Below are 27,022 nucleotides of genomic sequence, written 5' to 3' on the forward strand. Positions count from 1 at the left end.
CAGGCTCGGTGGCCACACAGAAAACAGTGCAAACAGCTGTCTCTGTAAGACCTGAGATGGCAAATACAAGAAGCATCTCTTTGAAATAGGGACTATCATAGTAGGAAAGTCCCAAAATGAGCACCCAGTCCTGACCAAGGTTTCTGCAAAGAAATGAATGATGAAAAAATATAAATAGGAAAAAAAGACAACTAATTTAGCTCTATGCACTCCAACCAAAACTAGTACCAAAAAATTCCACAAATAAACAAAACATATCGGAAGTTTTCCAGAGGACAATTAGAATTCAGTAGATCAAATACCTCACACTGTTTTTGCAAAAGGATGCCTTCAGAAGTTTTCATTGTCCTTCTGAAGAATGTTTTTGTCCTTTCTAAGAAAAATCTTCAAAACAAGGGAAGACATGCTATGGACAGTTTCATATCAATAGTTTTAAATCAACACTAAATTACACCATAATTGGAAAAGTATTTCTGGAGAAAAATTCTATATAAATGTACAGAATTTTACCACTAACACCTACAATGATTAATGTAAATAGACTTTTCTACTCAATTGCGACCAAATGACTTGAATATAATCTTTCCTAATTATAGCTACCATTTTCAGGGGGAAAAAAATGCAGTTAATCTGAGATTCTGAGGCAAAGGTGGACACTATTTCTTCCCTCATTCCGAATTAATCACAGGCTACCATGGACAGAGTTCAGTTAACATAAGCTAGGAGAAATTCTTATATTAACATGTTTTATTATGTAATAGCCTAGAGAAGTATTAAATAATTATAAAAGGAGCTGAATGAACGTCTAAGAAATTTCTTACAGCACTTTCAGAATTCAACATTCCACACTGCTTACCTTGGAAGTACAGAATTTGGTGGTCTAGATTTTGCAGGAGATGTTACTTTAGATTCTTGCCCAGAGTTCACTGAGGATCCTGACAGAGAGTCTTGTGCTGGTGTGGGCTGGCTCTGATAGCTTTCCCTTGCAGATGGTGGATGCTCTTTGTCTTTTGCGACTTCTTTTTCCCTGGATCGAGCTTTGTGTTCAGCTAGAAGGATGTCAAACTGTTTTTTACGGCCTGGAACTGCTCGTCGATGATTAAGTGAATGAGTCTAAAAATAGGGTGGTTAAAAAGCATTTGTGTGTGCATGACATTGTTTATGAGTCCTCTATACTTCTGATACAACACTACTCTAAAAGATAAAATCTACTTCAAACAACTTTAGCCACAGTTATGGAAATAAAGCTACTATTCCACATTATCTTTGATAACTTATAAAGTCATTCTTAAGAAATGCCAACATCAAGGCTAAAATTACTTTTTGCAACAATTTTTATATAATAAAGACTATTGACTTACCTTTTTCAAGATGGAAAATAGAATTGCAGTAATTTTAAGATATTAAGAAAATCATTGTAGCTTTTAACTTACAATGAAAAACTGATTTCATTGGATTGAAAAACATGAATAGATTTTAAAGCAAATTTAGCTGATGATCTCTACTGACAGGCAGCACATACACATACAAATGTTCGTTAGAAATGTCTCACATTGCAGCTACTTTTTGATGCAGGAGTTATTACTATCACAAGGGCAGCCTCAAGTAATTTATTATACAAAAATATGGTAATTTTTTTTTTACTAAAAACTGACTATACTTCAACATTGTTGCACACATGAACCAAAAAAGAAGCATTTAAAATAACACTTGGGCTTCTACATGAAACGTTAATGCTTTTTGCATAATAAAATGACATGAAAAAAATCTTTTTAGAAATATCAGTGGAATAATGCAGATGCTCTTATTCAAAGAAACAGAATTACACAAAAGAATTACCTGAAAACAGCGCCTGAATACCATACCCATTGTCTGTAAGACAGGAGCAGGTATGACCTCTCAAACTACTGTGGTAGGATTTAAACTATAACAAAGCATCTGATATTTTATCTTCTAAGAAAAATACCTTGCAGGTGAGGGATCTTGTGCAAGGTTTCTTTGTTTCAGGATCCAGTACTCCACAGTGCTTATTTGGGTCAAATTCTCTTTCTGTTTAATGGGAGAATAGAAAATGAGAGAAGAAAACAGATTATTATAGAAGTTTTAACCAGACTAGTTTATAATTTTTGCCTGTTAGAATTAGGTTTAATCAGGCTCAACCTGAACCACTGATCGCAACCCCAGCATCCCACAACAGTGCAATGTGCACCACTCATATAGATGTGTATTTTTTTACCCTTGCATATTTAAAGCCATTTAGAACAGGATTTCAGCCAAAGACTTCATGGAAATAAGTAATAAGTCTGTTTACAGTGGAGGGGCCCAAACAAAGGGCCAAGCCAATTCCCTATGACTTCAGTTCCCTCTCTAATTCTGCCTGCCTCTGAGGCCATAAAATACAGCATTTGCAACTCTGGCTCCAGAGCTGGGCTAAGACACAAATGGTATCACAAGTGCTTTAAACAACATTTCTCTGACATACTTAGAAAATCTAGAAAACAACCCATGGTTGATTACTGGTGGCATTTTAAAAATAAAATTTATCTAAATCTGTCCCCTAAATCTTTCTAAAAATAACATGTATGTTAGGTTTTATTTCCCCATGTGAAGGGAGGGATGGAATTTAAAGTTTGTAGAGATTATGAGAAAAGGCATTTACATGAGTTGTACTCATGATTAACATTAAAAGGGCATTAATATTTAATATGCTGTATCTGTATAGTTAATTTCATTAATATTTTAGCATTTCTATACCACAGATAGCATCATCTCCCTTAGGCTATGTTAATATAATTTTAGGGTTTGCATTACGAACTGTAACAAAACTATGGATACATACTTTTTAGTTTATGCCATCAAAACCCTTTACCATTACCTTCATAGACCTTGACAAATTATTGTGTAATCGGTAGACAGGTTTGCTTTTGTTTGGTAGAGGAATATAAACTATTTGCCAAATCCTATTTTAACTGTACAGTGGTGTTGCATTCAGATACAACAAACATCCTGTACTCAAATACAACATTTAATCAGAGGATTTAAAAATTCTTTATAAACAAACAAATGGGAGCTAAGAGGAAGACAGTGATTCACACCTGTGTTACAATGCTATGACAGCATCATAGCAAGTAGAACAGCTGGAATAAGAAAAGTAAGGACAAGCACCTTATGTTAGACAGCAACTAGCCTCCAGATATCACAATTTCTAGCAGTTTTATGTATTCTGCTATCTAGACTTCAAATGCTTATGCAAACATTAAATGGTTATATTATTAACCTATTAGCAGAGCCATACAAAAAAGGGAGCTTGGAAAAACCAGCTGGCACAGGGCTTTTTTTGAAATCTAGAAAGGAACTGAAATATGTTATAGGCAGTTGTAGTTCCTTTGGCATTTACAATACAACAGAAACACAAAAATAGCTGCGTATGACTCAATATAATAACTATTTTTTTCTACTTAATAGATGAAAACACATGTTCATGAACTAAAGGAGTTAGTTGTTCCTGGGGTTTGAGTGTAAGATGTTCCCATTACAGTTTCCTGAATGACCCACCTAAAACCTTCAATACAAATTGAAAAAACAAACCAAAGAGACAATATGGACTAATAAATATGCCTTCAAATGAAAAGTCCTGAAGGCAACTATAAGGCTATGGAATGTCTTCTGATAGTCACCGAGCAAGGACTGTTTTGGACCAACAGGGAAACTCTTCAAAAATCAAAAATGGTCCAGATTGCTATTTGTCAGTAAGTGGCCCATCCAAGACTTGTTGGACTGATTATAGCAAAGCCAGTTATTAGGAACATACATAAAGATAAAATCAATATAAGGAGTTATAAGAGGAAAGAGTGGAAGCCTCTGCCATTGACTGAACAACAAAATGATATGGTTTCGCTGAGAAACAGAAAATACTGAACAAACAGGAAACTACTTCTGGCTGAAGCATTCATGGCTGCTCCAGAGAAATCATGAACATCTAATTGCCAGCTATACACACGCCTGGTCTGGGCAACACACTACATGAAACTTACCACCTTCTTATCAATAACAAAGTGCAGCTTCTGCCCACTGTGTTAGGAAATGTGGAGCGTGGCAAGCGCCAGACCCCTGTGCACAGGCACAGCTTGAGAAAGCTGTTTTTCTGGAATGGATTCTACTTCTTCACGTTCAGTGGACAAAGTGAAGAACATTTGATATAACCTCACCAATAGAAGAGCAAGGGCCAAGACTGAACTGTCATAAACTTCTGTTTGCAACAGAACAGTTTTTCTTGGCATACGATGGGCATCTGCATTCTTTAACGTCATCCCAAAGAGAACAAGAACTAAGGAAGATTTAGGAAAAAAAAATCATTTTTGCAGTTGCTACTAGGAAACTCTGATCCACTTATGCTGGGCAGCTACAGACTGTCTTTTGTGGTTCCACAAGCTGTTTCCTCTCTCTCAACAAGGACAGTGCTTCTGAAAAGAGGGCAGGTTCATTCATCACACAAACAACATCAGCTCTCAGCAAAAAAAAAAAAAAAAAAAAAACAAAAAAAAAAAAGCAAACAAAAACAACCCCACAAACTTCAATCAGAGTCAGGGAAATGGTGTGAGAGACAGTAGAGGTTGCTAAAAAGGGAAGGAAACAAATGCAAACTGGCCAAATTTATTAAGGAGCTTCAAAAATTAACATCCATACAGCTCCAGTGCAGCGGACTGAGGGAAACCTAAATCCCTTAGCTGGGATCCTTTCATCCTTTTCAAGTGAAATGAATGAAATTATGGGATAACTCAAATAATAATCTCGTTGACCTTCCAAGATCTTTTTCTCAGCCTTTGCACAGTCCTGTATAATAATGGAGAGGAATACATCATAGTGACACACAATCTACAGGCAATTCATCTCCAGTGCTCTCAGGACTTCTACAATTTGCATAATCCCTAAATTATTGCATGGCTGCATCAATACTCAAGGCAATGGAAGTAAGACTGAACAGATCACAAATCTGATCATGACAGAGGAGCTGTAAAAAAAAGTCTCAGTTCTGTGTATTTGTTATCCATACAAAAGTAAACACATGCCCATTCAGGTGCTCAGTCAGTCCTGTGCAGAAATTTCCACCGTGTTCCCTAGCCTAGAAGACACTGCAAGTCAGAGCTCTGAGAAAGAGCAGTGCCAGAGCCACCTCCACAGTAAAGGCAGCAAGCTGTAGGAAGGCTCTACAGAACTGATTCTCCTTTATGAACTCATATCTGCAAGCACTTGCACAAAAATGTACAAGTATCACCCGCAGCCCTGCAGTAGTAAGTGGTGACATGAGGAAAACCACTAACAGTTTAAATTGCTCAAGGAAGAATTTTTAATTGATTAACTTAATTAGCTAAATTCAGCATCTAACCCATTACAGGAAACAATAGGTTAAAAGGAAGTAATATTCTAAATAAACTGTAAAATATAGAGAGTTTTTGTTAGAATAATATATTGGATCTTAAAAAGTGAAATGTAAGGGTTAAAGCCTAATCTTAAGCTACTCTCTTGTAACATTTTTTCATGTTCTGAAAAGCTATAAATGAACAGTGGTTCTGTTTTCTTATATGCCACCTTTAACTAGTTAAGAAAGCAATCAGTGTACTGAATCCATGCCTTTCAGGCAATGGCATTGTTCCATGCCCCACACAGCCCTAGCAAACACCTCACACTGGTCTGAAATTCAGCCAAGGTAGCAGTACCATAGGCAAACTGCCAAATCGGAGAAAATGAAAAAAATAAACCTGATATTCAGGCAAAAAATAGGACACACTCATTAACTGGAAATGAAAGCATTTATCTTGTACAACTTATACTGGTTCATAACTAGTGCACATTTAGAAATCATGTGAACTAACTTTGTGCCAAAGTGACGATCCAATGCGGTTCATGCTGCCATTAGCAAAATTAGCCTTTCAGTACACACAAGAAGTTCCTGCCCGAGTCACAAAGTACTGCCAGCTGATGAATAGACCCTGCACAGCTTCTTCAGTCCTAAATTTGAGTCAGTTACTTTTGCTTTAAAAAAACCATAAAATAAAACCCCTCAAAACACTTTGTTTCCTTTCATTCAGAGCAAAAAACTGTTTTCTGCTTTCAGGGGTAAATTCTCTCCTCTCTGTCCAACAGCTGACATGGGTCACCTCTAGGGAACTCCACCAAAAATAATTCTTCCTCCCAGTGGACAGCAACCTTTCTAACAGAGCCTCTGCCCTCCCACAATGTGGTGTTCTGTGCTTTGGTGGCAGGTTTGAACAGGAACTTACATCCTCAAAACTACCCTGCCTACGGCCATCCAAGGCATTTCCCATTAAATGTCATTTTCTCAACTCCACCGTCCTGTCTTCCTGAGTAAGATAAAGATCGTCATGCTAGAAACATTGCCACTCATATTTGAATTGCAGGGGGAGAGGGGTGAAAGGAAATGATGACTTTTAATAATTTCCCAGCATTTCCCATATCTCCTTAAGAATTTTCTCATATCTAAAACAACAAAAAAAGAGTATTTTAAAAAATCATGACTTGGAGGATAAACCAATGTCTTAAACCTGTTCAACTTGATCATGACTGAACTAAAGTCACCCAACCAAGGCACATTTTCCTTTGTTGTAAACAGACTCAAATCCCATAATGGCTTAAAGAAGTCTTCTGACTTACTGTTTTAACAAATTTACTTCCTTAAAAATTTGTATTTGGCCTGTTGACCAGTGATTTCAAGCTAAACAGAATGTGTACTTTAAAAATACTTTACACATGCAAAGAGTGTGAAAGCCTTAATTTTCATACATGCAACCCGGCATCTTACAGCAAAAAAATCAAACCAAATCCAGCATTTTATTAGCTGCATTATGAGCTATAGAAGCATTAACAAAGACAAACAGACTACCACAAAAAGTGAACTACAACATCACATACCTGAAAGTCTTTTGTAAGGCTTGTTACTGCTTTTAGTGCCATTTTGGTGTTTCTTGTCTATTGATGGAGCTACAATTCCTTTGCCGTTCAGAATCTTTTCTGGTGATGGTGGCACTGACTTGGATGTCAAACCAGATTTAACCAAAGTTGGAGCAGGTATGGTGGATGAAGAAGTTGAGGACGAAGTGATGGTGGTAGTGGTTGCAGAATTCATTTTAACATTGGCACCATCTGCCTTCACTAAGTTAGGAATTTTCTCTAGACTGACTACTGGAACAGGAACACTGCAAGATCAAAGAAAAATATCCATGTGGTATTTTCTGCACCAAAGATTTACAGTTACTTAATTCCTTTCCACAGATACAAGAATTTCAATGCAAGTGACACAGCATCTTAAGACCAGACTAAAACGAAATACTTGGTACCAGTATTGACTATTTTTGTTCCATCAAGCATTTACAAAGCCAGGCATCTGTAAACCCTGGCAATGAAGAGAATTATGAAAATGAACCTTTGTATTTTTTTTCAGATCCAATTCCTTACTATTCATAAGCAAAATCAGTATTTGGTACCAAGCAAAACATACTCCTTACAAATACGGTCTCATGCCTTTAACACAAGCACATACGAGATGTGTATGCTGTACTAAACTCACCATGATAACGAAGCAGTTTGCTAATAATATTAATATTTTTAAACAAACACAACTATAATTCATTTGCTCAGATGTGTCTAAATGACATACAAGTTCTGGAAACAAGGAGAAAAGAGATTTTAAGCATAGAAATCTTAACAGCTGTCCCTTTAAAAGTACTAAAATCCTTGATGACTTGAGCATTACTACAATGTATTTTAATAAAATCTTAGGGACTTACATATAAAAATTCTCAATATAATTTTTAACTTAGTTGTCCCTTTTCACAGTAAAGTTTGCAGTAACTAACTTACTCTAACTTAACTACCATCACTGCATATTTGTGACACTAACAAATGTTACCTTCTCAATTTGGCAGCAATAAAGGCTGAGACAAATTATTTTCAGCTGCGATAGTATTTTATTATTTCTGGGTTCTATCTCCATGAGGAAATATCCAGTGATAGCTTTTTATCTACCCAACAACTCCAAAACTGTATATCTTGTGACTACCAGTTATTAAATATAAATTATAGACCCCTCCCTACTGAAACAAACCCAAATAAAAAAATATAACATAATGCATGAATAGTTAGGGAAATCCCCCTATTCACAAGTCGCACAAGTTCAGTCTTTTGTGTCTGAAAAATGGAACCTTTGCTGCACCTTTCTACAGAAGGAATATTTACAGGTGTGGAGTTTTCACAATCAGAAAAAGATGACTTTGAGATGGCATTCTCCATGGGACACACTTTGGAAACATCAAAGCAGGGTTCAAAATAACTCAACTCTTGACTTTCCTGGGCTCCTACAAACCTCTGTTTCTCTGTAGCTGTTGAAGATGATAAACCTTATTCTAAGGGTATTTTAACATAGGAAAATGTACCAACATTGATATAAACAGTAAGTATACACAACTATGAAGAAGATTTAGACACCAACACATCTTCTGGAGCTGAAATTAAATTATATAAAACTTCTGTCTCCTGTGGTACTATATATGTAGCAGTAGTCAGAATGCAGATGCAACTGCAGTAATGTGTAGAGCACTGGCCAGTAATTAAGCAAAAAATGTACCTTACTCACAAAATCAGAAATGAATGCAAACAGGTAGCTATGAAAGGGATGATTTGATCCTCTCCCTTTTTAAACTGCTCTGAATTTATTAAGTTAAATTGCACGCAAAAATTGTAACATCTCAGTATAGGAATTATTTTTTTTCTTTGAACAATGGCAATTACATTTTCTGAAAATAGGAGAATTTTACTTTACGTAGTTCTATTATACGTAAACTATATAAAAACATATGAGCAAATCTTCATGGGCAATTTCTAAGAACTATCTTAATTCAAAATACTGATATTCAGTGAAAAAATCAAGTGTATGATCTGGTTTAGTAGTGAAATATTGTTAATAAAAATGGACAGGGTTTCTCTGTTTTGCAGTGTTCAGAATCTCAGATCCTAGGGCACATATGGCTGGATAACTGTGATAATGAAAAATGCCCAGGGGAGGGAATATTTTTGCTTCATTTTGTTACAGATCAACAAGTCAAACCTTCATTATGCATTTCACTGTAGTGTAGAAGAAAAATGAAAAATACTCCTGATGCCTTAAGTTTTAGCTTTCATATTTTTTAGATTCTGTATTGCCTTAGTGTGTGACTCTGAACTTCATATAAAGTGTTAGCAAGTTCAGTTAGACAAAACAATCCTTTTCCAGCCTGAGAACCAAGGACATGGTTGCAACTTCAGGCCCAGAAAGTGTAAACAGCGAATTGAGGAGAGCAGTCTGAGAGGATGGGACTTCATAACCTGAAGCTGTAATTGCACAATTAACCCCAATATGTAAATGGACCAAAACTTTTATAAAAGTGTGAAAACTTGTGACCAGTTGTCCATCTTGGGCAGAGCCTTGGCCGGGCTCTTGTACTGCCCAAGGTGTATCCTTTGAAGGCCTTTTAATGAATACCTACTTTATTCCTTTAACTCTGGCTAGCCTCTTTACGCATCACTCCAGTACCTGTGGATATACACATTCTATAGGATTTCTGGTACCCATAGTAAATTACTTATGATTTCAGAAGTTACAGATTATAATTTGTCTCTCTCTCTTTTACTGCCTTCATCAGTGAGGACCTCTAGTTTAGTCTATTATTACTAAATGGCAAATTGCAAGGTCCACAGGACAGTGACTAGAGTAAACTACTAAGGTCTTAAAAAGTAACCAAATCACAAATATTTTATTTGACTGTTAGAAAGAATTCTTTTCCCAAACAGAGTTATTTGAGTAAAAAATTGAGGATTTATTTCAAAAGTTTGTTAGAAAAAGAAAACCCAGGTTTTTAATCTTATTTACTGAATTTTAAAAGGAGTTCTTTAACATTAAGCTTGTTTAGATTTTTTTAAAGACAGCTGTTGAGAGGGACAATTAGAAAAACAACATGCAACAAATATAAAAAGTGAGGAAAAAAATCTATTCAGTAAAGACATTTTTGACAAAAGAAACTCTAGTAAGAATAGGAGTATCTACCTAACAGGCAAGAAAAGTTACTTCCAAAGCAAACACATCAGAAACATTCATTATTTCTTCTGCACTTAGAAGGAAATAGGATAAATCTCTCCAGTCAGATAAAAATGCTTTTTGATTCCTTCAGTAAGTGCAAAGTGCCAGCTGAAAAATAATGATTGCTTTTTTTCTTTTTACATAAGGGAATGTGCATAATGCGACAATCGGTTCCAAAAGATTTGGAGCAATACTGGGTCTCAGCATATTAATTTCTAATTGAATCCTGGAATCTTAGAGGGGCTAGCTGAGTGCTGCTCTTTCATCCATGCTGAAAACCCAAACCAAAGTGTCTTGAAAGAAATATTGGAAAAGCTAATAAAAATAAACTGATAAACAATAAGTTGACATGGTTTTGCTGAGGATCAGATTCTGGCAAAGAATTTACTTTTTGATGAAGTTACCAGTTAAGCTGACAAAGATAACTATGAAAATGTTCCAGTTTTTGAAAGGCATTATAAAACACAAATAAAAATTATTTAAAAGCAAATGTTAAACAATATGAAATTCAGATCTAGTTTTTCTGAGATTTATGATTCCTTAATGGTGTTTTGCTAGGGGCATTTTTAGCCATCATTACCAAGTCTGACATGACCAAAAACTTCAGTGGACTTGAGAAATAAAGATAAGATTACTGGTGATAACATGTGCTGACAGAATCAGGATTGACGGGAACTAAATAATGAAGAGACAAAGTTATAGAAAGCAGTATAGAGTGTTTGGTAAAGTTCATTAACTCAAAGAGACATTTTAATACAAATGAATGTAAAGTTACATAAGAAATAACAAGCTATTCAGTCTGCAGTGAAATACAGGGAAACAACACCCTGAAAAACAGTGACAAAAATATTTAATGGTCACAATGAATAAGCAATATGGGGTTTTATTGTACTGTTGTGCTCATATCAGCAATGGGATATGGCAAGTAAGGAATAGTTTTCACATCCCCCAGGTTATACTGATATTGGAATATGGCTTCTAGTGTTGCTGACCAGGGGTACAATACCAATGTTGATGAATTAGGAACCAAAGATGCAAAAATGAGGCCTACAATAAGTGCATGGTCATGACAGGCTTTAGAAGCTCATTCTCTTTTCAAATAAGGTAACATTTCCTTCTGTTCTCCTCATGCTTTGTTGGGCAGTTGGACTAAATGATCATTTTAGGTCCCTTCCAGCATGAAAGAAAAACAGCTGTAGTATGTCACAACACTTTTCATACCTGTATCTCCTCTTACTTCTCTTGTCCTTTCTTTTGGCTTTTAAAAATTATTTCTCCTTCCTATTATGTAATTTTGCTGGGTTTATGTTTTGGTCATTTGTAATTATATTGATCTAAAAGCTCACCCACTCAATCAACTCTTCAAATTTATGAGAAAAGAAACTCATAAGCATTTAAAAACATAAAACTTTAATCTACATTGCTGGAATTGCCTCTACAATGTACAAAATGTTTGTGATTTAATGTTAGATTATATGGTCCTGCTGAGTTTTGCTTCCATGCTGCAATAGGAAGCAAGTATCCTTAGGAATATCCTTAAATCATGACTATCTTCACTTTCTCAGCCTCAGTATGAACAACTGTAATTCCTTATAGAAATAAAGGCCAAGAGATGTTTAAAAATACTTTGAAAAGTGACATAAATTTTAAAGGATTGCCCACAGGTGTACCTTTGGGATCCTTTTTCTGTTTACAGGAGGAGTCAGTTTTCTCTGTGTTGATGAAAATCACATCATTTCCATCTCATTTTTTTCATTTTCAGAACTTCTGGCAGGCTAAACTTTGTGGAAGGAGGCCAAGGAGATCTACTTCAGCTGGTTTCCCAGTGCTAGCTTACTTCAACACTTTACCCCAATTTGATGCTGCCTTTGGATCATGGATTGGAGGAAATGAACACCCTGTAGCATCACAACACCTAAATCCACCATGGCAGCACCCAGAAGCTGTGCTGGGGCACAGCAAGCAAAGCAGCATCCTTTGGGAAGGTCAGCAATGAGGAAGAGAGCTCCTGGCTGCAGGAATGCCTTTGATAAAGGGTAAGCATCGGAGCTGTGCTTACTAATTATGATCACTCGTTCATTATTATTGTTATTTCTATCAATTCTTTGCCCTTTTCTCCCCAGTTTCTACCCTTCTGCTATACCTCTTACCACCCTAACTGCAAGCTGCAGAAAATGATGCTTTGCATTTATCTTGTGCACAGTGCAGTGGTGCTCCAGCTCTGCTCCATCTCTAAGCACTGCTGTATTAATAGCAACGATGGTAGAGATACAGGGGGAAAAAATCAGAACTGACAGATATTTCTGGATGATGTATTCACAATAATACTTTATATTCAAACTACAAGAAGGGAGGTATTAAAACAGCAGCTAAAAAATGAAACAGTTCCAGATCTCTTTTATCTGATCATTCCAATCATGATTTTTAAAACATTAGCCATGAAGCAACCTGAACCTCTGGAGCACATCTTAGAACAACACAGGACATGAACAAGAGAAAGAGCTACTTGGTTAATGGGTAAGACGATGCCTCAACCAAAACTATAACAAATTTGGAGCTACATGAAGGCAGGCACAGCAACAGATCTACTGGTCTGTGCTGTTGCAGAGGCCATTTCCAAAATTCTAATTGTAACAACTAAAATTTAAAGGAGATGCAGTAATCAGGCAAGCCCACAAAGGTTGTTCCAGGTCTGAAAAGCAGTAACTAAAGTGATGTAATTCTTGAAATAAGCTGATTTGACAACTGTCTGGAAGAACTTAGGTCAAATAAATGCTTGGTATGAGATTACAATGTAACAGACAAAAGCACTGAAGACCTGGAAGCTTCTGAGGATGAGAAACCACAACACAATTGGATGCACCATGAATCCTATTTGCATTTTTGAGACAAATGTTTCTGTGTCAATTCAGGATTTCTTTCTAAAACCTAAGGCAAGAAATTCTATGGCTTGTGCAGCAGCTAAATGGAAAACATAATCTTAAAAATTAATAAATTTTATTAATAATTTCACCTTAAATCAGATCTGCTGAATATTTTCTAGTATTCTAAATAAATATTATAATCCTCTAACGGAATAGGAACAAACACTTTCTTCTGTAACACCTGCCAGCTCTCTATAACCTGTGATGATTAGCAGACAGATTTTATTCCTAAACAAGTCATGTAATCTAAGACACGTAACACTATATTTTGCAAGAGAATTTAATTGATCTTCACTTCAGACTGTTTGTGATTTGCTATGTAGTAATTACAGTATCTTTAATTACTATATGCCTAATTTTCCCCCAGAACAAAACAAAACAAAACTGCAGTATGATCTCCCAGCACTGCTGGAAGAATGACATAATTCTTGGTACAACTACTGTCATATTCATTGTTAAACAATCAACAGAGCAGTGCAACACTTTTAAATGGTTAAATCTACCTTGTTAATAATCATCAGTAAATATTTGAGATGTTCCCAGTAAAGGGAAAAGGGATTGGTGGAAATGGTCAGTTATTTTGTTCCCTTCCAGCTTTTACTGACTGCCAGAATGACATCTGTTGCCAGAACGGGAGATATTGTTTATAGATTCAGTGAGTCTCCTGAAATGGGGATATGTAAGATGCTGTCTGTAACACGATGAGAAATAGGTTTACAGTCAATAGTGTTAATACTCTGAAGTCCTTTCTGATTTTCTTTTAATTAGACTTATAAAAGAATCCCCTCTCGTATAAAATTCTCCTCCAACATTCAGAAGAAAAAGTCACTATTCAGTCAATAATACTTGGTTTCAAGTAGTAAATGAGGTACTTACACACAGCTGAGACAGAGGCCATTCTGTTACTCTATTTACGTGTGAGTGTAAAGCCTAAACAATCAGATTTCCTATTTTCAGAATTTTACACCATAATTACCCACAATGCTCATTATGCTCAAAAATATGGTGGATCCATATTTATAGGAAGAATATATTTTTCCAGGGAAAGGTAAATTCTACAGCTAGGCAGAAGCTGTTTTCTTTGAAATCATGGCAACTTGTGCAGGGTTCAGGCAGAAACGTGAGCAATGGCTTTAACATAATCTGAGCTTATTCTTTGTCTCATGAGTGAATGCTTTGCATTAAATGATTCACTGTTTTAAGGAAGTTGTGTCCAGAAACCCTACCTAAAATCATGACCTTCTCATGCTAGTATTACATATAAAAGGGAAGGATCTATAAAGTAAGTAGATAAATCTTAAGAAAAAGGAAGTCTCACTATCTCAAATTTACAGACAGAACTGAAGCTGAAGAGACCAAGGCATAACAGAACCAGGAACTGAACCCAGATCTCAAGTCACCAACCTAATGGCCTAATCACAAAGCATCTTTCCTGTAGATAATGAAGACAAAACAGTTTCTTAAGGGATAAAATAGTGACCCAGTTCTGCTGTCATATATATTTTGCAGCTCTGCTTCTATCATTGCAGTCATGGGAGGATGGGCACGGCAGTCAGTCTCAATATGTATGTGTACATATATCACAGTACATGATGTAAGACACTCCCAAAATAGTGATTTTTGCAGCCGGAATTTTCTTGTCATCTTATACGGCATCAAACATTATCAAAACACAGAATGAACTCCAACAGCAGCTGCTATTGAAGATAATTCACTATAACCAGTAAGTTTTATGGACATCAGTTAAGCCAATATTAAGAACTCTGCAAAAATTATCCTGTTAAACTGTTTAAAAGCATCAGTTCTAAGGGCTGATAGTGTGGAAGATGGACCTTAAAGATAGCAAACTGGGTCAATACCTCACTTGCTATATGCATCTTAGAAAAACACATTTGATGGAACACTGAAAAAGTAATCCAGTCCTTGCACTTCCTATATATAATTTTTTTCTTAATTTAAAAATATCCCAGTTTCCTCCCTTAGAAATATAGAGGCCTAAACTGTAAACTTAGGTAAAATGAGAATATGGGGTTTTTTATGATTGTGATTATATATATAGAGATACTTTGAACACCAACATCAACAGTTTGGTAACTGTTATTTTGGTACTTACCATGGTTTATCCCGTGACACTTTTGAAGGAAAGACTGTGTGCTGTTTGCTACTGGAGGTAAGTAGATTGTCTTTGGGCGTTTTGAATGGCTTTGAGTTGCTGCTGACAGGGTTATGGCCGCTGATACAGGATTTCGGTTTCATCTGTACTAAGGATGTCCTGGAATTACAGGCTGGAGAAGCTGGAGAAGGGGAAGGTTTACACATTGAACTGTGTCTCCGTTCTGTAACAGAAAAGGTATGAATTTTACAGCATGTCATAGGCTAAAATTAAAAATATAAGTTGGGAAAGAGGTAATTGTTCTTCTCTATGCTTGTTACAATGATTTTCATCACTCCAAAGAATACCAGTTCATTATTGTTGTGAATGTAATCAAGCCAAATGATAATTAGACAAAATCAGCTTCATAAAGTCTCTGAAAAAATGTAAAATATAGTAAAATAAATGGCAATAATCTACCAGAAAATTTATATTTGGTGTCCGAAGTCTTTCATGCTGAGAAGAAATGAGAGTATGTAACAGCTAACACAACTCAGTAAAATGATCTGTGACAGATATGCGACTGCTCCTAAAATGGTTCATGATGAATTAATCTGACCTGGTTATTGGGCAGTTTACTTTATGACTATCTTGTTTCAATTTTAATGAGAAACTGTAAGGAAAACAACAGGAAGACTGAAAAGCAGCAAAAGGTCTACTGCTCCTGGCCCTTCCAGAGAGGTGGGCTCTGTCTGGTTTGCTTGGTTATCTCCAAGCACCATTCAAGGTAAAAGTTTGGGGTTTTTTCCACACAGAGAAAATGGCATGTGCAAAAAACACAGGAAGTTTATGTATCAGTAACAAATGTGGCATCTGGAGGTCAGCACTGCTCACGCTCACACCAGAGGCCTCTCAAGCACTGCAAAAAAGCAAGGCCTGGCTGATCCCACACAAGACAGACAGGATTCTTTTGAAATTGATTTGGTTGGGTCATTATTAAAATTTTTTAAAATATAAATGTCCTATCCATCATATTTTTAAGTAAAAATACTGTTTTGGCCATTCTTTACTAATCGTATCTTTCTCCACGGTAGAAGTGCCAGTGCTTGGCCAGCCAGCTGCATCAGTGTGCAGCAAACAACAGGCTTACGCTGTGAACTTCAGCACAACTACAAAATATTACAAGAGACAGGAGCTGATCTTTGCTGTAAGGTTTCTGAGGGGTGCTCTACATCTTGAACAGTCCTATTGGCCCCATTTGTGAAGCACCCTTTCCCCAGCCCCAGCGCTCCCTAGCCAAAGGCAGCAGGGGGTGGCACGGACGGGCTGGGGGAAGAGGAATTTTCCGGTCAGCAGGGCCTGGCTCATAGGTACTGACTGCAGTCTGCTGGTGCCCGAACACCAAGAGTCTGACCACAGAAGGGATCAGAAAGGTACCCCCACAACCAACACACTAATCAAATGTAGCAAGTGGAATGTAAGCATAGGCCGAGTACTTCAGACAAGCTGGAGTTTCTCGTTCAACATGCAGCAATTTTTCCTTGTCTAAAGCCTTCAGCACTTAACTTGAAGAACCCATGTGGGCGCCACTCTTTGAGCTTGACCACCATCACCCAGTCAACCAAGAGCAGGTTAAGGAGGCACCACTGACCTGCTAATACATGGGAAGGTTTTGTATTTGCAGCATCAAGCCTGCACTTGCTAGTTTGATATTTCAAGGACACCTAAGAAAAATTTTCCCACACAGAATCAAAACATGACAATTTGTCTGGCATCCTCACAAGTAAAAACTTGCCAGTAGCAGAAGGATTCATCCATGATTAACTTGCAATAGGCAAATACCTCAAGAACAAAGAGAAATGCTTAAAAAATATTCCAAAATGTTTCTGTTAGATCTCGAATGACTAAATAAAGACATTTTTTATTTAAGATCAAGCATTTCCATATCTTCACATTCACAGCTTTAATTACCAGTGCTGGAATTTCCTCCAGATTCTCCTGCAACTGAAGAGCAAAACAGTCTTAATTTTTTTTCAAATACAAAAATGTCTATCCTCACTCCCATAACATCCCCTATCATTTGCCAGTTTTCACCCCACCACACACTTCAGTGTGCAGCCTCTGCCTTTAAAACTCTTTTGCAGGATGCAGTGGATTTACATTCATTTCACCTCACATTTGTGGTAACATCTGGGTAAGCTATACATCTGATTCTGAAATGCACAGTTCCATTCATGATCTATTTATTTTATTAAATAATAGTTATTGTTTCAAAATTTACCAGTCTTCTCAGAACCTATTTAATAAATTTTAAATAGGCTAATAAAAATTGCAACTTTCCCATTAATTACTGGAGGACTGATGAAAAAGAAATACTATGCTACTAACAAAATCAAGCTATATATAAAGTAAAACTTGGGAGAAAATATGTTTTCCACACACATACTATATAAACTTAGGATTAATTACTCCAATTTTCAACACAGCTACTGGTTTTCTTAAGCCTGACAGCTTTTAAACTCTGTCATCAATATCAGCCCTATGGATATGTTTGGAAATGAAATATATTACTCTTATTAAAATTAATCTTCTGGAAAGATGAATATTCAAGATACTGTTTTGTGGTCATTCTTATAATCAGAACTGACTGCTATAATTAGCATTTCCTTTTACCTCCTCGAACACCCCTCTTCCCCCAAAGCATGGCTACAGAAATTCTTCCGCCTTTTAGACAGAGTCTAATACACATTTGAGTATCATCAGCGTTACCCAGCTTTTCTTCAAATTTCTTAGAATGGAAATAGAAACTGTGACCTCTGTAAAGCCATGCAGGAGAAAGAATGTAAATAGTCAGTGCCACACAACCAGAGGTGTTCTGAGACACTGCTTGGATGGGTAAAATCTGCGCATTTCCTCACAAAAGTTAATGTCAATTCAATGTCAGCAGCAGAAGATGGCAGGAACATCTTGCAGGTATGGCACAGTGGAGAGCTGGAAGACTAATTCCCTCCAAAGGGGCAGAAACTCCTGTTTGAGCTGGGCAAGCATGCTTGCAAGATGCTGTATTTGACAAAGGTGTGAATTCTCAGACAAATCTCAATGGTGAGGGCATAAATTGTAACTAAATATTGGTGTATATTCCTTCTCAAGAACTATCAGGTTGCCTCCCAATTCTTCATTTCTTACAATGTACGTGGTAGCCAATCACCCTTAGACACTGGTAATATGTTTCAGAGAAATAATGGGAATATATGACAAAAAAAGGCCATCAGCTGTCAGACCAACTGCTAAAAACAGGGTGGTGGTGGCTTCCTCTATCAAATTGACTTTTGTGATCAAATCTATTAAAAAAAAATTTTACTAATTTGTCTGTTCCTATTTTACATATATACAAGGAATGACACATAATGTCCAAATCTACTATTATACAGCCTATGCAATAATTTAATTTAATGTGCGAATAAAAGACATTTGCACAACAAATAGTTGTGATAACATTAAATATTCACATACTAACATATTCAGGAGACAATCAGCTATCTGTGTAACACTTTCTACGCTCATTTGCAGTTCATATGTAGACAGATTAGATCTAGTAGAGCAGGTGAACTTGTATTCACACAGCTGTGGACATGGCTGTCCCTGTTCACATACAGCAGTGATACAGCCAGTGGACATTGATGAAACTAAATAAGAATGAAAGTTTTTGCCCCTAGAAATGGTAAAATGCAGCAAGGCAACTAGAAAACCAGTTATCATCACTGATAAGATACTAACCTAAATTCTGTACACTTTTCAGCAATGCTATGAATATGTGCTACAGTTTAAAAGATAATTTTTCTGATTCATTTATATACTTCCAAATGGATGCATACATTCCCCATAAATAAAAACACATATTCTATTTTGTTTTTAAATACTAGGTGCTGTCAAATCCAAAAGCACAGGGCACAATCAATGTTACAATCCTCTTTACCACATTAATCTTTCTGCAACTTCTCAGCTGTCTCAGTGCAGCCACTGCAAGCAAGTGACAAGCAATATGTGACTTCTGCTGTCAAATAGTTAATGTATTAATGGCATTAATATCAGAGGAAAGTTTAACACTCTCACTGAATTACCTCACTTTCTATAGAATCAATTTCCGATCAATATCTTTTACTTTTTCTATTCAGTGGTGAATGTCCGAAAGCCTGGCGCTCTGTACAGTTTTAAGGCGCACTGCAAACTCTGCATCAGCAGCATTGCAAATGATCGTAAACTATTCCAGGAGATTCTCCATGTCCTATGGAAACATGGATATAGTCCAACTTTCTCAGCCAAATATGAATTGCTTGTAGATGTGAAGTCCTTATGTTGTTGGAGACCTAACAATCCCTGAATCTCCAGAGCTTCTCCTATGCCCTTATACTCCATTTTCAATCCTCCTTCCTGCCTCCTGCACAATGCAACGCCCTGCCTTTCCCCAAATCTCTGCTGCAGCTGCCAAAGTCCTCTAGGTCTGCCTTGAAATCTGTAATTCCACTGGATCCTCTCTGATGGGTCACCAGGGAATACTAGCAGCTGTTTTGCAGGAAACGCCACATCTTCTAATCATAAGCAAAAAAAGAAAAGCAATAGAGGGGCAACATGAGCTCCAGAGCCACAAGCACAGCATGTGGGAAAATGAGGCAAAACCACATTCTGAGTAGAAAGTCTCTTTTGAAATTTTTGCCTCGACTCATATACACAAGATCAAGCACTCAGCTCACAGTAAACCTTACAATGACACTACAGCAGAAATGATGCCAGTAAAATATGTCAAACATTGCAGTTTCCTACCAAAAAACATCTTTATGTGATCCTGAAACTGCAGATTATCTCTTATCTGGACTAGAAACAAAAACTCATTTCTTAGTATGTCCCACCTGCATCCACATTCTCACCCAACATGTGCTACTCAAAATTGATCAATTCAAGTGAAAAGTTTTTGCCCAGTTAGTGTCTTCTCCATCAATATGACAGACAATCATGAAGGAAAAATGTCAGGATATAATTTGAGCATAGTGAAAGATATGTCTTTCAACCTCCAGTGCTTTTTTTTCCAGATACTTGAAACAAAACAGGAAAAAAAATCTTCATGTTGTGAGAAGACAGACACTAAAACTTTGTCAGCACGAGTCATTTTGAAACATTACTCTTGTTTAGCATGATCTGACTTCCTGTGCACATGAGGCCTAAACCAAAAATCAATTTTAGGTTGACCCATGAATAACTCAGAGACCCAGTGTTATGGATTATAGCTTGGTAAAAATTAACAAAATTTAATTGCTAAAACTCAGAAAGGTAAGAAAGTTGTTTACTGCTAGTAAACATCTATAGAATAATAAAACTCCTTTTTAAGCTTGTATTCATCTCAACACTTGAGTTCATAGTCCTTTTACTTGGAATAGCATTAAGTAACCGGTCCAACAGCCCTTAACACAATGTGAATACTGTTACTCCCCATTTACAGTATTTAAGCAGATGGCAATGAAATTTAGTATCTCATAGTCTTGTTGATGAAGATGTTACTCATGGTAACTCACATCGCCTAAGCACAAATTACAGTTTTTCTATTTACATTATATCCTGAGGTGCTTTGTTACACAGCCTTTCACAGTGCAAAGTTGAGCAATGTATACTTACAATTTCAGTACAGGGTAAATGAAACCTACCACCTTGTACTGATCCCAGTTCAAAGTTTGCAAATGTACTTGGCATTAATCCTAATAAAACCAAAACAGAAAAAACCCCACACATGCCCGAAAAGCAACAGCCAGCAACCAGAAAATGAACAATCTAGACTCTTGCAGAAATGTGTCATCTTGCAGGAACTGGCAGCTGGTTCATAACAAGAATTCATAAACACCTTGTAAGCACTTTCATTTTGCAGCCACAGTCTGAAAAAACACCAGCAAAACCCTGCACGTGAGGTTAAACAAAAATAAAATTGTATTTGATATTAGCAAACTACAGTATAATGTTGCAAGACTGAAGGATAACTTTACCAGCTTTTTTGACAAAATACTATTCCAAGTCCAGCCGGAAAAGTTTGGAAATAATATCCGCAAACCGTTCCACCCTTCTTGCACTGCGCACTGGAAAGGAAATAGCACAGTCGGTTTCATTTTGATACTTCTTGTAAACTGACAAAGGAAATAAACTGCCAGCTTCAACCCCCGGACTGATCTGCTGCATAAAACGCTGCTCGACAATCACAAGCTTCATTCCAGGTCAAGTGACATAATTGGGAAATTATCAAGTGCTAAAATAACCACAGTTCTGCTGGTGTTTATTTACAATAAACACAAGCTTCTCTTTCTGACAGAAACCCACTAAAACGATTCTCCATTTCACAAAGTCTACAAGTGAGTAGGATCAGCAAAATTATGCAAAACATCCTGCTAGAAGAAGAAATGTAAACTGAGCCACTTACAGAGAGGAGCAGGCTGCCAACTTAATCTGATTCTACGACGACTGTAAACATGTACTTTTGGAACGTGAAGCGATTCACATTGCCACAGATGCCGTCAGAGAAACACAGCAACGTGATTAGGTATTCTGCACACGGGGGAAAATCCGGCAGATGACCTGCCGCAGCAAATACCAGATCTGTGCTCGCACACACCAACTGTTTTGACTACAGGCACTTGTTAAGCACCAAGTTTCGGTCCTACCAGTTGGACACCAGAATGGAACCTGTGCCAAGAACAACACGAGCTGAAAACGGCTGCAGGGTTTTTTGTTTTTCCTTTTGCTTTTTTGCTTTCTTCTTTTTTTTTTTTTTTAATAATTGTTGATACAACTCAAGTAACTGCAGAAATGAACCAGAGTGCAAAATTAAAAGGAGCAAAACCCACAAGTGTATATTTAGAAGAGGACACTGAATTTTAACTTCCTTAATCCAGGAAAGAAGGAGAGTGTTTGTGTACAACACAGTAGGATGAACCTGATGTTTTCCTGGAAATTCTGTTATTTATGGGATAACCTGGCATTTGTCAGGATAATTATAAAACACATGAGAAATAATCTCTAGACTACTACTATTTTACATTTACGTGGCCAAGTATCTTAAAAATGGCAAAATTCCATAAAGAGCCATACACAGCACTTCCCAGAACACTATTACTCCTCATGAGTAAAAAGCATGAAAAGAAAGAAGGGTCAAATGGAACTCCAAAAAATGCTTCAATTAGTGCAATTAGGTATCCTAAATGCAAACTGAAGCTTCTGGGTACTTGCCTACTTATTTTATAAGGATTCAGAGATATAAATATGAAGCTCCAAGGTATCAGTGAAGTATCAGACAGACAGGAAAACAATAGAAGTGTGAATACCCTGCCCTGGTGACAATGTCAGTCTTCACACCATTGAGCAGGAAGACCGAGATTTAATGTAGTGTCAAGGCCTGTTTCTACAGCTGTAAAAGGGGATATTAATGATTTAGGGTGTTACCTTGATTTAAAAAGGAATTGAAGACTTAAGTAGGAATTCATCACTCCTGTAATGACAATTCTATACCTGTAACCAGCATTTGCCACCTGACACATTGCTACTGTAGAAAAAATGTCAATTTTCAACTCTGTATTTCTCAGCTCAGCAAGGCCAAAAATCCCCAGGCAAAAAAGAAGTAAGGGAGCAAGCGAATCTTGGGTACACACTTTTCTGAGTGACAGCCTACCAAAGAAAAGCAAGGAAAGCTTATGCACAGAAATTTCACATTCTGCTGGAGGAGATGCTCAGGTAACTCCAACATGAAAAAAGAGTCTGAGCTAAATACCACCTCAAACCTTGCGTCCAGCACCACAAGGACAGCCCTCACCATCCTGTTGCACTGGTATCTTACTACCTGCTGACCCACATTCCCACTGTTTTTGTACTCGGAGGATGGAAACGCATTATCAGCCCTAAACTTAGGACAGACACATCAGGTGAAATGCTGAAATATTTCTAGCAGTCAAGCCACAGTACTCTCAAAGTTAAATACTGCCAACAAATCAGAATTTTGTGGGTGATTTTATATGTGAAGAGAATTTTTTTATTTGGCTAAATGTACAAATTTATAAACAAATCACCTATTCATTTATTCAAACACCTGACTTAAATAATTACACTTCAGATTGTTGCAAAATAGAGGAAAAATTAGTATTGTCATCCTCTCATGCTTTGTACCATATAATACACCTGTTCCCTCAGGCCAATCTTTCAGATTCAAGGTCATCTAATGACACATATTTTTATACTTATAAGGTAAAATATTCCACTGTATCTCTATTTCCCTCTTTAACTATTTTTACATAACAATAACAAAATAAAGTAATTTATGTACATTATTGCTTTAAGAATGCATTAAATGTTTCCCCTTATCTATCACAAACCAGAAATGTTTAATGTTTCACTTAATCCAACAATATATAATGTCATTCCTTTTTACTGTTAAGAAAAGATAAGCCATTGCAGAGTGAGATGGGACTACTGAGGTGGTTTGGAAAAAAACAATGCTCTACTATGACTCCAAGAAAACAGATGATTATTTTTAGGTGACATATTCTTCACCTGGCTCTGTGAAAAACATGACACCAGATTTTATGTAATATCAAGATCACATACCATTATCTAATTGTATCATTCAGTATCAATAACTTCTAGAGAAACAGTAACTTCACTGAACTTAGCCCAAAGTAACATCTTTGCAGGATTGGCATATAAGCTGTTGTTTAAAACTTCTGGCTTTTTCTGTTACTTGGGATCCAAACCCAGCACCTGGTGAATCAATGTATTTCTTAAAAAGTTGGTTTTTAAGCACAGAAATAATGGATTTTTTTTTTCTAAAAACTCACAGGTTTGAATGGTAAATTGCTCAATCTCTGTTACCCTGAGCTTCTTTGTCCCCCAGCAGCCTCATCATTTTATCCTGTAGCCACAGCCTTTGTCCCTCTCCCCAAGGGATAAGCTCTGTTTGGTCTGCAGGTAGACATGTGCCAGCTGTCAGTACAAGCTGCAAATGTGCTACTACCACATGGAACACTGTTCTCTGGGCCACAATATTTTAGCTATCTCCTCACAGTTGCTGATTTTCACAGGACTGCTGAAACTTTAGATTTTTGAACTTTAGATTTTTGAACCAAATCAGCAAAGAGCTAGGAATTCTCAGACAAAAAATACAATCACATAAGGTTTATCGCTATTATTATCACTAGCAGCATTATTACAATAATTATAATATTTTAGGAAATCCAATCTAAAATCTACATATGATTTTTTTACTTGGTTTTCTGTGTTTGCCACTCTTCATGGGTATTCCAAGGCATCAAATTAATTCCCTTCAAATATTCTGACATAATTTCAAAATCCAGGTGACTATACAGATCTGCCCAGCTTGGGACACTTGTTTTGTTTTGAAAATTGAATGAGCCTACATTTCAGTTTCAATTGGCTTTATCAAAACCTGCTACAAAAGCAGCATAACTGTCAGTTCAGAGTATTTCCTCATTCCAGGCATTTTAGATAAATCAGTTCACTCATCTTTCAAGCACGTTATTTGCCAGAGGTAAGAAAAGCTATTATTTAGAATGCTGCATGAATAACCACAAGTGAAAACCCCTTAATACACAGCCTCCAAAATGAATGTGGAAAAACAATTCCTGAAGAGGTCACTTGTTCACGTTTCCCTCATTACATACAATAGCTCTTACAAACAAGAAACCAAACTCTTAACCTTCTACAGAAAAAAACTCAAGAGACAACACTGAAAAACATACCCAAATACAAAAGTGGGTTTGTAGGGCATTTTTAATCTGCTCCTCTCCCTTTAAAAATCTCTTCAGTCCTGTATTTACATACAGCTTCTTAATTCTAAAGTTGGTTTTCATTTTAACTTGCATCATTTATGACTTCTAACTGTGCAAACTAAAGAAACTCAGACCTAACTGCACATGAATGAAGTAAATGCAGGTTAACCTCTGAGAGTCCAACTGACAACTACTTCATATTCTGTCTCTTCATGCACCTCTTGAACATTCATCGCTGCAATGAACTTCTCATACTACAAATTACTTCTTTTGGATAAACTATTTCTCCATTCATAATTTAGCAATTTTCCCTTCATTGCTTGCGATGAGAGTTTTTTATGTCTACAATAATAAAAGTCTGCTATACCTATATATAGAAGTAGATAAGATTTTTCTCTCAGATAGGTATTTGCTTAGTTTTTTTCAAGTTGAGTTTTTCAAAGTTTGTTGAAGTATGGTCAGTGTTTCAGATGCTGTGTGAAGAAAGGCATTTTCCAAGGCCACACAGCCATTAGAGTGCAATCTTAATTTAAAGCATTCCAAGTTTATTCACCCACTGATGTTGCCTCTGGTTTAGAATAATGTGGCAGGAATGACATAGGGAGAAGAGACAGGTGATTTCCACTACAACTATCTACCAAGATTCATGAACTGCTGTGAAGCACAGCTGTGCAATTCTGTTTTCCCTTCTCCCACTTCCAATGCCCTGAATAATCTGTCATCCAGTCAGATGGTTCTAACTTCCCATGGATCTGCTCAGAAGCACACACAAACCATATTTTAGAAAAACCTTTGGAAAAAAAAAGAAGTGTAGGTGCTCACCAGCTGAAGACACGGGATATTTTTCATCTGAGGCATTCTAATTACTTTCTATAACTACCTCTACAATCTAATAGAAAAACAATCTCATTAAAGCAAGGTATAGATCAACTCAGACCAATTCTTGTGAGTTTTAACACGGACAGTAAGCAAACAAACCAAGATGATTAGAAGTCCAACTTGCAGCAAGTCCATACAAATGCATCAGTTTTACCTGAAGACATTTAACTATTATACATGTAAAAGGATGTCTCTGAGAAGAAGCATGTAATAAGTATCTTTCCAAGGTATCAAATGTTTCATGTGTGTCAGTCATTTTTGGTTTAAACCACGAGAGTCAACTGGAGCATATGTAAAACATTAGGATGATTATTTCCTACTAGGATTTAGCTGGCTTTTTATAGTGCTAGAACCTGGTTTCACCATGCTTGGTGTAACATTTCACTTCAGGTGGGAAGATATGAATAGGACATATGTTTGCCAAGACATGAGAGTAACCCTTGGTCAGCCAAGAAATGACTACAGAGAGTAAGCTTGGAAGCTAACAGAAGAAGAGAAAACAATTTTAAGACAAGGATTTCAAAGTGGGTTATTTATAGAGTCAACACTCAATTAGCCATGGTCAGATTATCTGTACCAGAGATGCAGAAACAAATCAGCTCCAGCTGGGCTCATTAGCAGAGGTACAGCTGGGTGCAAATGTCCCTACACTTCTAGGGACATTGTGGGTTTAAAAATTACACAGCATTTTCTTTTCAGCCTAAGACTGAAGTCCTTTTTTCAATCTAAAGTGAGTCACTTTGGTTGTTTCTGTATAGCACTTCCAAAGGCAAGAGCACTGGGGAAAATGGCAAAGACTTCAGACAAAGCCACCACCTGGCAGTGCTACCCCCATGCTCTGGGTCCCAAGAAGTTTTACGAACTCAGGCACAGCGTCAAGCCCGAGCTGGCTGTGTGCATTCCTGCATTCTGTGTCAGGGCTGCGGCCTCCGGCAGGGAGCTGGGTGCAGACAAGTACCAGATACTTGTGACAAGGCAGGAGCCAGGCACCAGCCAGCAAGGCAAACAGCAGGCACCTCAAACACAGCTGGGGTGGCCTCTGTGCAGAGGGACTGAGCCATGAGATTCCTTGAGATTACAATTTAAAGTGAAGTAATTTAAACCAGATATTCTAAATGAGGGAAAAATTAAAACAAGTACTTTTCTAACTTCAAGAAAAACAGAGCCACAGCAATACCAACTCAGC

At 36.9% G+C, this 27,022-nt stretch overlaps 1 protein-coding gene across 6 annotated transcripts in view; it reads right to left on the bottom strand.

The window, feature by feature from the left end:
• The window catches only part of ATXN7L1 (ataxin 7 like 1), a 110,884-nt gene that overhangs the window by 17,327 nt on the left and 66,535 nt on the right, over positions 1-27,022 (bottom strand). For 4 of the 6 annotated variants that reach the window (XM_068189645.1, XM_068189642.1, XM_068189644.1 and 1 more), the window contains 4 exons: positions 15,167-15,389; positions 6,931-7,214; positions 1,967-2,049; positions 857-1,113 (listed from right to left, as the gene is read on the bottom strand). In XM_068189645.1, coding sequence (XP_068045746.1) covers positions 857-1,113; positions 1,967-2,049; positions 6,931-7,214; positions 15,167-15,389 — 847 coding nt within the window. Of the gene's footprint in view, positions 1-856; positions 1,114-1,966; positions 2,050-6,930; positions 7,215-15,166; positions 15,390-21,174; positions 21,271-21,602; positions 21,995-27,022 lie in introns of those variants that run through there. The other 2 variants (XM_068189646.1, XM_068189647.1) reach the window with 2 other exon arrangements.

The sequence above is a fragment of the Anomalospiza imberbis genome, chromosome 5 (assembly GCF_031753505.1).
Source record: "Anomalospiza imberbis isolate Cuckoo-Finch-1a 21T00152 chromosome 5, ASM3175350v1, whole genome shotgun sequence".
Lineage (NCBI taxonomy): Eukaryota > Metazoa > Chordata > Aves > Passeriformes > Viduidae > Anomalospiza > Anomalospiza imberbis.